We start from the raw sequence: 13,053 nt of genomic DNA on the forward strand, positions 1-13,053 counted from the left end.
GACAGGTTGAACAGCCTTGCCATCCTTTCAATTGAAAACCAGTTAGCTAGAAAATTAAACTCTAAAGACATTATAAATGAGTTTGCTCACAAGAAGGCTTGACGCTGGGCTCTTGGTGCAGTGCAACCTCTAAATTTTTTGTTTACAGGGAACAAACACAAGGACAAATGCCTGTTCTACCCAAGCCTGCCCGGGGATGGGCAAAATACTGTTTCAGAGTATTATCTTCTATGGTTTATCTGCTGTTGAACTTACTCAGGAATGCCCACGTAATGTCTTGACACTACAGTTGCAGTTTCACAGATGCTTTATTGCCTTATTGCAAACAGGATGCATGTTTTGGAATATGTTTTATTCTGTATAGGCTTCCTTCTTTTCACTCTGTCATTAAGGTCAGTATTGTGGAGTAACTACAATGTTGTTGATCCATCCTCAGTTATCTCCCATCACAGCCATTAAACTCTAATTGTTTTAGTCACCATTGGCCTCATGGTGAAATCCCTGAGCGGTTTCCTTCCTCTCCGGCAACTGAGTTAGGAAGGACGCCTGTATCTTTGTAGTGAATGGGTGTATTGATATAAAATGTAATTAATGATAACTTTACCATGCTCAAAAGGATATTCAATGTATGCTTGCTTTTTTTTTTACCCATGTGCCTTTCTTGGTGAGGCATTGGTAAACTTCCCTGATCTTTGTGGTTGAATCTGTGTTTGAAATTCACTGCTCGACTCCGGTACCTTACAGATAATTGTGTGTGGGGTACAGAGATGAATGAGGTAGTCATTCAAAAATCATGTTAAACACTATTATTGCACACAGAGTGAGACCATGCAACCTATTATTTCACTTGTTAAGCACCTTTTTACTCCTGAACTAATTTAGGCTTGTCATAACAAAGGGGTTAAATATTTATTGACATTTCGGCTTTAAATTTTTTATTCATTCCCCCCAAAATCTGAAAACATAATTCCACTTTGACATTAGGGGTATTTATTGTGTGTAGGCCAGTGACAAAAAATATCTATTTGCTCATGTTTAAGTTCAGGCTGTAACACAACAAAATGTGGAAAAAGTCAAGGGGTGGGAATACTTTCTGAAGGCACTGCACATGTAACAATTTAATAAACATTTTGATTTCCTCTTGTTTTTTTAAGATTATGACTTACAAATACCTGCAATAGTTTAGTAAGATACAGTAAGATAAAGTATCAACCCCCCCCCCAAAATTATTTTGTTGCAGGTTAATTAGGTAGTATTATATAATTCATGTTTTCAACCTCTGAGAATGTAATCCAATCATTCAAAAACGCTACTTGTTTTACTTATGAAGTTTGATCCATCTACTACTACAGCCCTGCAGGAGGAATTGTTAAATATAGCACCTTCTAGTGAATACATTTTCATGCTTAGGTGAAGTTTTTTTGCTACAGAATGTGAACCAAAATGAGATTCCCATGAGAGTTTACATACGGTAGCATTCTTTCATATTTGATGTCATTGGATTGATGTCTGAAATGGGTGTTTCAGGTAATTGTTTGCCCTCAACCAAGCAGATGCACAAACTGCTGTCTTAGTTCTCACAGTGCCACTTGGCAATGAAGTGCGTGTGTGTGTGCGTTAGTGGTGGTTCGGTCAGCTGTTTGTTCACCCGGTACCCGCCCGCAATTGCTATTAACCCATTCGCAACCACCCGACTATATGTGATAAAGTGAAAATCTGAGTCCAGCACTTGACCCTAACCTGCAAATATAGACCATGCACTGTAGGCTACAGTCAGAGATGGGGGAACAATATTTTGACAGGTGGTACAGGATTTTTTGTTGTTGCCTGATTTAGATACAGTACCAGTCAAAAGTTTGGACACATACTCATTTCAGGGTTTGTCTTTATTTGACTATTTTCTACATTGTAGAAGAATAGTGAAAATAAACTGAAATAACACATGGAATCATGTAGTAACCAAAAAAGTGTTTAACAAAACAACATATTTTAGATTCTTCAAAGTAGCCACCCTTCGCCTTGATGACAGCTTTGCACACTCTTGGCATTCTCTCAACCAGCTTCATAAGGTAGTCACCTGGAATGCTTTTCCAGCAGTCTTGAAGGACTTCCCACATATTCTGAGCACTTGCTGGCTGCTTTTCCTTCACTCGGTGGTCCAACTCATCCCAAACCATCTCAATTGGGTTGAGGTTGGGTGATTGTGGAGGCCAGGTAATCTGATGCAGCACCCCATCGCTCTCCTTCTTGGTCAAATAGCCCCTACACAGCCTGGAGGTATGTTTTAGGTCTTTGTCCTGTTGAAAAACAATTGATAGTCCCACTAACCGCAAACCAGATGGGATGGCTCATCGCAAAGGGTGGCTACTATGAAGAATCTCAAATATAAAATATATTTCAAGTTGTTGGTTACTACATGATTCCATATGTGTTATTTCATAGTTTTGATGTCTTCACTATTATTCTACAATGGAAAAATAAAGAACAATTAGTAGGTGTGTCCTAACTTTCGACCGGTCCTGTATGTTTCTGCTTATTTCTGACATTTTGGTAGGATATTTGTTTATCAATTTCCTATAATTAGATACATGCAGCTTCTCTTCTGTCATATGATGCTCTAGAAGAAGTCCCGTGTGGCTAAGTTGGTAGAGCATTTTAGTCATTTAGCAGACACTCTTATCCAGAGTGACTTGCAGTAGAGAGTGCATACATTTTCATACATTTTCCAAATGACATCATTTGACCGGTTGTAAAGAAATAGAAAGCTGTGACCCAACATTCTGATAAGATATCAGTTCGGCTTGCATGCATTGATGATGTGGAAATAGGCTACTATCAGCTTTTATGATGCTGGTAAAGATAGCACCTCTACAGACAGTATCTAACTGCGCATTCACATTATCTCAAGATCCTGAAAGAAAACTCAAATCTCCACTCCTCTAGTCAAAATGTACATTTTGGTGTTGAATTTTACTGCAAGAAATGCTTAATTCTGCAGGAGTTAATATTAAGACTGTGTGAGAGGTTATAGACCTACAGTCAGTGTCCAGATTTCAGTTTCTATTTAACCCATCTGAACAGTAGGCTACAGTACCCTTGATGTGCCATAGGCTTATTTGAAGTCATCGCCTGGTGACTGTCGAATTTGTATAGCACCTCACAATCACACATAACATATGCACTGCCATCATCCTCTTTTGCCACCACCAAATCTTTCCCAAACATGACTTTTCTGGCTCTTTATTTTCAACTCTCCATTTTGCAGCTATTTTCTTATTGAATTAAACTCTGACATCGTAATTTTTCCTGTTCCCAAAAGCGTTTCGCCGTTTAGGCTATTTGGCGCGCGTAAAGTTTAGGCTTTACAGAAAGCTTTCGCACTAATGCCAGACAGCCTAAAAATAATGAAAGAGAAACCTCAATGTTAGCCTATCAATATAAATTGCACAAGAATTTGTTTAAATATATTGTTTTCCTCTTTTATTTAATCTGCCCAACCCGTGTATATAACCACGGGGACTGTGGGTTATGGGTGTGCATCACTAGTGTGTTTGTGTGTAACAACTAGTAATTCTTAGGTTATTGCTGAAACGATATTTTATTAGTAATTACCTTGTCATTTAAAAATAGTGCTACTGAGTTTTCAGTGCTACTATGTATGCAACACTTCAGTGAGTCATCTGCTTCTGTAGAAGTACTTGAGGTTAGCTTCTGTCTTGTATTCTAATCACTTTTCATGACCTTTAACCTTTACTCTCCGCTACCGCCATCCCTACCACCAGCAGTTGCTCAAGACACTAAAGAATTCAGTCAGTAATCAATCCAATGTATTTGTATAGTGCTGCTGGGGGAAAAGCAAAAAAGATCAGCGTCTAGATGTTTCTGAGTGAACTCTCTTTCTCCCTCTCCAGGCTTGGGAGCGCCATGAAAGGTGGAGGAAGAGGTAAGGAGCCGCCGGTGGAGGTGAGCTGCAAGCGGCCCAAGCGCAAGTGTCTACAATGGCACCCGCTACTCTCCAAGAAGGCCCTGGACTTTTCAGAGGAGGAAGAGGAGGACGAAGAAGAACTAGAGAAGGTGAGTGTCCTCTTTTGCAGGTGTCACGTTCAGTATGTACGTTTTGAAATGAAAGAACATTTCTTATTGGGCAAGTTCAGATGGATTGTTTCGGACCTACTGAACATAACTCTGGACATCTCTTGCCGCATTCCCACTTGCCTATTGCCCCATGATACATTTACGACAGTCTATTGTTAGTTCACTGTATATTATGCAGTGACCTCTCACTCCAGTATAGAACCACCAGCCAAGGGCACTTTACCCCCTCTATGTAGTATCTCTCCCTGGCTGGCTGTGGGGGCAGAAATACCATGTCTAAAATATGATTGAAACATTTGAATTTCTAAAACACACATCATTTTGATAACGAAGCATGTAGTGTAGAAGTATTCACTTTCATTTTCTATGATATAAAAAAAATTAACTGAACAAAAATATAAACGCAACATGTAAAGTGTTGGTCCCATGTTTCATGAGCTGAACTAAAACCTCCAAGAAATGTTCCATATGCACAAATGTTTTTCTTTCTCAAATGGTGTGCACAAATGTGTTTACATCCCTGTGACAGGTATGGCATATCAAGAAGCTGATTAACCCGCATGCTTATTACACAAGTGCACCTTGTGGTGGGGACAATGCACTTTAAAATGTGGAGTATGCCACACAACACAATGCCACAGATGTCTCAAGATTTGAGGGAGCGTGCAATTGGCATGCTGACTGCAGAAATGTCCACCAGAGCTGTTGCCAGAGAATTTAATGTTAATTTCTCTACCATAAGCTGCCTCCAATGTGGTTTTAGAGTATTTGGCAGTACACCTAACCGGCCTTGCAACCGCAGACCACATGTAACCATGCCAGCCCAGGACCTCCACATCCGGCTTGTTCACCTGTGGGATCGTCTGAGGGGGGGTTGGGGGGATGCTGAGGAGTATTTCTGTCTGTAATGATGCCCTTTTGAGGGGAAAAAACTAATTCCGATTGGCTGGGCCTGGCTCCCCAGTGGGTGGGCCTATGCCCAGCTATGGCTGCACCCCTGCCCAGTCATGTGAAATCCATAGATTAAGGCCTAATGCCTTAATCTAATTGACTGATTTACTTATATGAACTGTAGCTCAGTAAAATTATTTTTGTATTTTTATATTTTTGTTCAGTATAAAACACATTTCTGAATTATTTCCAAAGAGATATCAACTGAATCCGCACTATAAAATAGAGCCTAACCATTGTTATGATAATAGTGGTGGTGGGGGTAGTGATGATGAAGATTAAAACATCTATCACTGATGCGTCTGTCCACAGGAGCCATTGTTGGTCAGGGAGACCCGGGGGCCGAAGGTGCCATGCGGGGGGCCCATGGAGGGGGAAGAGGACTCTTCAGAGCAGCGGGCCCGCCGGCCCATGAATGCCTTCCTGCTTTTCTGCAAGCGCCACCGATCGCTGGTGAGGCAGGAACACCCTCGACTGGACAACCGTGGTGCCACCAAGATCTTGGCTGACTGGTGGGCCGTGCTGGAGCCCAAAGAGAAACAGAAGTACACCGACATGGCCAAGGAGGTGAGCATCACCAAAATCCCGTTCTGGAATTGTCAAACTTCTCTTAGGGGCGAATTCTAACATCCAATTAAGTAAAATGTTCACTTAGTCTCCCAGTGACATCAATGCATGATGACAAAAGTGAACATTTTCAGACCAGACCGCTCGCGCACCATTGCGCATATGTTGATTTTGTCCACCCACACCAGATGCGATCAGGACACACAACTATATTAATGTTGGAGACAAGTCGAAAAGCATTAAACATTTATGGCGATTTAGCTAGCTAGCTTGCTGTTGCTAGCTAGTTTGTCCTGGGATTTAAACAGTTGGTTGTTATTTTACATGAAATGCACAAGGTCCTCTACTCTGACAATTAATCCACAGATAAAAGGGTAAACCGAGTTTGTTTCTAGTAATCTTTCCTTCTTCAGGCTTCTTCTTATTTGGACTTTATATGGCGGTTGGCAACCCAGATTTCTTTTGTTTGTATTTTTGTATTTTTCACCTTTTTTTTCTCCCCAATTTCGTGGTATCCAATTGGTAGTAGTTACAGTCTTGTCTCATTGCTGCAACTCCCGTACGGACTCGGGAGAGGTGAAGGTCGAGAGCCATGCGTCCTCCGAAACACAACCCAACCAAGCCACACTGCTTCTTGACACAATTCCCATCCAACCCGGAATCCAGCCGCACCAATGTGTCGGAGGAAACACATACACCTGGCGACCGTGTCAGCGTGCACTGCGCCCGGCCCGCCACAGGAGTCGCTAGTGCGCGATGAGACAAGGATATCCCTGCCGGCCATACCCTCCCTAACCCGGACGACGCTGGGCCAATTGTGCGCCGCCCCATGGGCCTCCCGGTCGCGGACGGCTGCGACAGAGCCTGGACTCAAACCCAGAATCTCTAGTGGCACAGCTAGCGCTGCGATGCAGTGCCTTAGACCACTGCGCCACTCGGGAGGCCCTGCAATCATGACACGAGCGGTGTGGTCAGCATGTTAGGGTTCACCCCTTACTGTTTCTTTAAGCCAACAATATCATTTGATTTAGAATTCAGATAGAATGAACCCTGAAGCTGATCAAGAGTTACAACACAGGATCACAATCAAACTCATTTGAAACTGGAGTGTCGTAGCCATACCTAGACATGTAAGACATGCATTATCTATCTTTCTAGTACCTTTATAGGCCATGAAACTATCTAAAGCGACAATGTATGCACACTACTGAATGAGTCTACCGTAGCTTGTTTTGGATTGTCTCTATGCAAATGAAGTCCAGCAAAATATGAAAGTTCTGTTATGTAACACTTCTTCAGCAGTGGCGGTCGGTGACTTTTTTAAGATTAGGGAGGACGTTTTTTTTATTTTTATGAGCATGATCTTATTTCTATTACAGCATATTGGACGACTTGCATTTATATTCCATTCACCCAGCTCAATGTAACATCGATAGGTTTAGGCTACTACATGATACTCAAATTTGCCCTATACCCATCATGAGGTTGCTACAAGCTAGCCTACAAAGGAACATTTATAACAGGTACACAGGTCGAGAGACAAATTGGAGTAATTAAGGTGACAGACAGTGACACATTTAATACCGCCTTTCACACTCTTGGCTGTTCTGGGGTGTAATCGTTAGTCCAACCAGTTACGTTTTGGAACTAAAACAAATTCAGGTAGGCCCCTCCACGTTTCATTCCATTTGCTTCCATATTTTCCAACAGAATCGTTAGAATGAATACATCCCTGATCACCTCCACACACAGTTCACTTTCATAGCAGCCACATACAGCATCATCACTTAGCTCATTACATAGATGCGAAAAGGAATCATACACTCTTCTCCTCTTACCTTTTCCCATCACTTGTGGACTTCGGTGCACAACACAACAACTGTCTGTGACCAGTCACAAAAACTTCCCCAAGCCAAACCTTCATACCATAACCGCTACACAGCCTACATTTTTGTCACCATAACGTTATAGTCAACAAAGTTTAACTATCGTGTTCGTAAACATCCAATCCATGTGCACAATCACACAGTACAGTGAGTGTACATTTAGTAGTTACACCGGTGGGCCCGGTGGCAATAAATGTACAAAACCAAAGCTGTTGGACAGTCTAAGCCAACTAGCTAACATAAATATAATTTCTCTCTGTGTGAGTCAGGTTGTTGAGTAACATTAGGCTAAATTAGCTGCATTAACTCAGTAAATGAAAGGTAAAATATGAAGAAGAAAAATACAATGAAATATAGCTAGCTCTCTCTCAGCTGCTTCAACATTTTTTGAAGGAAGGGATAAATTCAAAACTGTTCAACTATTGTCTTTCTCTCTCTTTGAGTCAACTACCGAACCACCACATTTAATCACGGCAATATGACTGGGAACATGGACGTGTACAGACCAGCAATGACCTCTGTAAGGCAATCAAAGAGGCAAAACGACAGTACAGGGCTAAAAATTGAGTTGCTATTCAACAGCTCAGACAAGAGACATATGTGGCAGGGACTCCAGATAATCACAGATTATAAAGGGAGAGCCAGCCTTGTCGCGGACACCGACGCCTCGCTCCTGGACAAGCTAAACACCTTCTACGCCCACTTTGAGGAAAACATAGAGCTGCCAGACTGTGCGTTCTCATTCTCCGTGGCCACCGTCAGTAAGACATTTAAGTGTGTTAACCCTCTCGTATGGCTGCCGGCATCCCAAGCCGTGTCCTCAGAGCATGTTCAGACCAGCTGGCTGGAGTGTTTATGGACATATAAAATGTCTCCTTATCCCAGTCTGTTGTCCCCATTTGCTTCAATATGTCCACCATTGTTCCTGTACCCAAGAAAGTGAAGGTAACTGAACTACACTGAACAAAAATAGAACGATTAACGGTTTTACTGAGTTACAGTTCCTATCAGGAAATCAGTCAATTGTAATAAATTCCTTAGGCCCTAATCTATGTAGTTCACATGACTGGGAATACAGATATGCATCTGTTGGTCAGATACCTTAATAAATAAAGTAGGGGCGTGGATCAGAAAACCAGTCCAGTATCTGGTGTGCCCACCATTTGCCTCATGCAGTGCGACACATCTCCTTCACATAGAGTTGATCAGGCTGTTGATTGTGGCCTGTGGAATGTTGTCCCACTCTTCAATTGCTGTGCGAAGTTGGCGGAACCTGGATTCAGATTATCCCAAACATGCACAATGGGTGATATGTCTGGTGAGTATGCAGGCCTTGGAAGAACCGTAACATTTTAAGCTTCCAGGAATTGTTTACAGATCCTTACGACATTGGGCCATGCAGTATCATGCTGAAACATGAGGTGATGGCGGCAGATGAATAGCATGACAATGGGCCTCAGGATAACGTCAAATTCTCTAAAACAAAGTTTTAGGACTCACTTCTGTCATCATGAAGTGCTTTGAAAGGCCAATTAAGGATCATAAAATCACCTCCATCTTACCTGACACCCTAGACCCACAACAATTTTTATTATTATTTGACCCTGCTGGTCATCTATGAACATTTGAACATCTTGGCCATGTTCTGTTATAATCTCCACCTGGCACAGCCAGAAGAGGACTGGCCACCCCTCATAGCCTGGTTCCTCTCTAGGTTTCTTCCTAGGTTCTGGCCTTTCTAGGGAGTTTTTCCTAGCCACCGTGCTTCTACACTACACCTGCATTGCTTGCTGTTTGGGGTTTTAGGCTGAGTTTCTGTACAGCACTTTGTGACATCAGCTGATGTAAGAAGGGCTTTATAGATACATTTGAAATAAATTTGATTGAATTTGCATACCGCCCCAACAGATCCACGGACAACGCAACCGCCATTTCACTGCACACTGCCCTATCCCACCTGGATAAGAGAATGACCTATGTAAGAATGCTGTTCCTCGACTACAGCTCAGCCTTTAACACCATAGTGCACTACAAGCTCATCACCAAGCTCGGGGCACTGGGTCTGAACCCCGCCCTGTGCAATTCAAATCAAATTATATTTGTAACATGCGCCGAATATAACAGGTGTAGTAGACCTTACGGTGAAATGCTTACTTACGAGCCCTTAACCAGCAATGCAGTTCAAGAAATAGAGTTAAGAAAATATTTACTAAATAAAGTAAAAAAGAAAATAAATAGTAACACAATACAATGAGGTTATATACAGGGGGTACAGGTACTGAGTCAATGTGCAAGGCTACAGGTTAGTCAAGGTAATTTGTAAAGACTATGCATAGATAAAAAAAAATAGCGAGTAGTAGCAGTGTAAGTCTAGACTTCCTGACGGGCCGACCCCAGGTGGTAAAAGTAGGCAACAACTCCTCTGCCACACTGATCCTCAACACAGGGGCCCCACAGGGGTGCCTGCTCAGCCCCCTCTTGTACTCCCTGTTCACCTATGACTGTGTGGCCATGCACTTCTCCAACTCAATCATCAAGTTTGCTGACACGACTGTTATGGGTCTGATTACCAACAATGAGACAGGGAGGAGGTGAGAGCCCTGGCTGAGTGGTGCCAGGAAAATAACCTCTCCCTCAACGTCAACAAAACAAAGGAGCTGATCGTGGAATACAGGAGGCAGCAGAGAGCCCACCCCCATCCACATCGACAGGGCCACAGTGGTAAGGGTAAAAAGCTTACACACCGACAGCGTGGTGAAGAAGGTGCAACAACGTGTCTTCAACCTCAGGAGGCTGAAAAATTCAGCTTGGCCCCTAAGACCTTCATGAACTTTCTGTCTGGTTGTATCACCGCTTTGTACGGCAACTGCACCGCCTGCAACCGCAGGGCTCTCCAGACGGTGGTGTAGTCAGCCCAACACATCACCGGGGGCACATTACCTGCCCTCCAGGACATCTACAGCACCCGGTGTCACAGGATGGCCATGAAGATCATCAAGAACCTCAGCCACCCGAGCCACGGCCTGTTCATCCAGGTACCATCTAGAAGGCGGAGGCGGTACAGGTGCATCAAAGCTGGGGCCAAGAGACTGAAAAACAGCTTTTATCTCCTGGACATCAGACTGTTAAACAGTTATCAATAGCCAGCCTCCGCCCAGTACCCTGCCCTGAACCTTAGTTACTGTTAATAGCCGGCTACCACCCGGTAATCTACCCTTCCCAATGTATATACTCATTGAACACTGGTCACTTTAATAATGTTTACATACTGTTTACCCACTTTATGTACAGTATAAACTGTATTCTAGTCATGGCTCATCCTATATAACTACTGCTGTACACACCTTTTCTAATTATATACTGTCCATACTGTCGATACACACCATTATACACTGAGTCTACAAAACATTACTTTCCATGACATAGACTGACCAGGTTAATCCAGGTGAAAGATATTATCCCTTATTGATGTCACTTGTTAAATCCACTACAATCAGTGTAGATGAAGCAGATGAGACTGATTAAAGAAAGATTTTTAAGCCTTGAGTCAATTTAGACATGGTGAATGGGCAAGACAAAAGATTGAAGTGCCTTTGAACAGGGTATGGTAGTAGGTGTCGGGCACACCGGTTTGTGTCAAGAACAGCAACGCTGCTGTGTTTTTCATGCTCAACAGTTTCCCTTGTGTATCAAGAATGGTCCTCCACCCAAAGGACATTCAGCCAACTTGACACAACTTTGGGAAGCATTTGCCTCAACATGGACCATCATCCCTGTGGAACGCTTTCGACCCCTTGTAGAGTCCATGCCCTGACAAATTGAGGCTGTTCTGAGGTCAAAAGGGGATGCAACTCAATATTAGTAAGGTGTTCCTAATGTTCTGTACAGTCAGTGTGTATATAGGACCAGTCAAAAGTTTGGACACACCTACTCATTCAAGGGTTTTTCTTTATTTTTACTATTTTCTACATTGTAGAATAATAGTGAAGACATCAAAACTATGAAATAACACATGGAATCATGTAGCAACCAAAAAAGTGTTCTTCGAAGTAGTCACCCTTTTCCTTGATGACAGCTTTGCACACTCTTGGCATTCTCTCAACCAGCTTCATGAGGAATGTAAGTCTATGGAAGGGGGTGAGAACCATGAGCCTCCTAGGTTTTGTATTGGATTCAATGTACCCAGATGAGGTTGGAAAATTGCTCCCCTCCGGCTACCCTAGAAGGTGCTGTTAAGGCTAATGTAGACCTTTATTGCAAAACAGTGTTTTTTTAATTGATTATTTGGTGACGTGTATATATGTATGTGTGGCATATAATATTATTGCATATTTTATTATTATAGTTTAATCTATGTTTCACTATTTTTTTATCAAATTCACTGTGTAGGAAGGTCCTCCCCATCCTCCTCTGAGCCTCCACTGTGTTTTTCAGTATATGCTGCATTTTGCTATAGTATGCATTTCCTGTGTGCTTTTGCTGATAACCTTTCTGGCATTGTCGTTTTCCAGTACAAAGATGCCTTCATGAAGGCTAACCCGGGCTACAAGTGGTGCCCTGCCACCAACAAGCCAGTCAAGAGCCCCTGCCACACTGTCAGCAACACCCGCAATAAAGTGTGGTCCTTCCCTTCCAACTCCCCTAAGGGTTGTGCCACTGCCAAGAAAGTGCCCAAGACTGACAGCACACCACAGCTTAACTTCGCCATGGCAGGTGCGTCAAGTTTCCATTTCTGGGAAAAAGGCTAATAAAATACGTGTCATGTCTTGGCATAGCTGCCACTAAATGAAGGTCAAATTTGTAAAAATATATTTTGTTCCTTCCCAGATCCCACGAAGATGGGTGGCCTAAGCATGCTACTGTTGGCTGGGGAGCATGCCCTTACTGCCAGAGAGGTATGCCATGTCATATCCACTAAATCATGGACTGTAGTGCTAAAATTAACCACCGGAGGACTTCAGAGGGTTATCTAAGGGTCTTTGAGACAATTTATGAAAAGGCCCAGTCTAGTGTTATCTTCAACTCGTCGAACTGAGTTTATTCTTGTTGTTGTTGCACAATTTTAATCTAGAAATCATAGTTTTAGTGGAAATATATCTGAGGCACTTAAGTCATTCTCACATTTGTTGGAAAAGCACTGTGAGATACAAATTTGAAGATCACATTATTCAAATGTTTATGCTGAATGTGTGAATTGAACCTCCACAGATTTCCTCCAGCTCATCACAATCTGGAGCCACAGATGTCACTAAGTACCCTGATAAATCCTCCCTATTCCAACTTGCTGAGGTAAAACCACCTGAAATGGGAAGGTTTTCTCTTTAACTTGTAACTATTACATAGGGCTTCCACGGCAAATACGCTCTGACACAACAGTTTATAGATTTGCCAATATGTGCACGTGTATCGAAAATAGCCTACATTAGATGGATTATCTATTTGCATATACATGGTTTGGTTTGCTCTTACAGTACCCAACACATCACATAAAATTATACCATTCCCTAAAATGGTGGCACAAGGAAGTGAGGCTCATTCCTGTTTAACTGGGTCA

General features: G+C 42.5%; 1 protein-coding gene across 6 annotated transcripts in view; it reads left to right on the plus strand.

Annotated features, from left to right (window-relative positions):
• Positions 1-13,053, plus strand: part of LOC111950334 (HMG box transcription factor BBX) — a 43,192-nt gene that overhangs the window by 22,133 nt on the left and 8,006 nt on the right. For all 6 annotated transcript variants that reach the window (XM_023967831.2, XM_070434380.1, XM_070434379.1 and 3 more), the window contains 5 exons: positions 3,912-4,074; positions 5,359-5,613; positions 12,011-12,212; positions 12,327-12,394; positions 12,708-12,788. In XM_023967831.2, coding sequence (XP_023823599.1) covers positions 3,925-4,074; positions 5,359-5,613; positions 12,011-12,212; positions 12,327-12,394; positions 12,708-12,788 — 756 coding nt within the window. In that variant the 5' untranslated portion in view covers positions 3,912-3,924. The remainder of the gene's footprint in view (positions 1-3,911; positions 4,075-5,358; positions 5,614-12,010; positions 12,213-12,326; positions 12,395-12,707; positions 12,789-13,053) is intronic.

Source organism: Salvelinus sp. IW2-2015, linkage group LG23 (genome assembly GCF_002910315.2).
Source record: "Salvelinus sp. IW2-2015 linkage group LG23, ASM291031v2, whole genome shotgun sequence".
NCBI lineage: Eukaryota > Metazoa > Chordata > Actinopteri > Salmoniformes > Salmonidae > Salvelinus > Salvelinus sp. IW2-2015.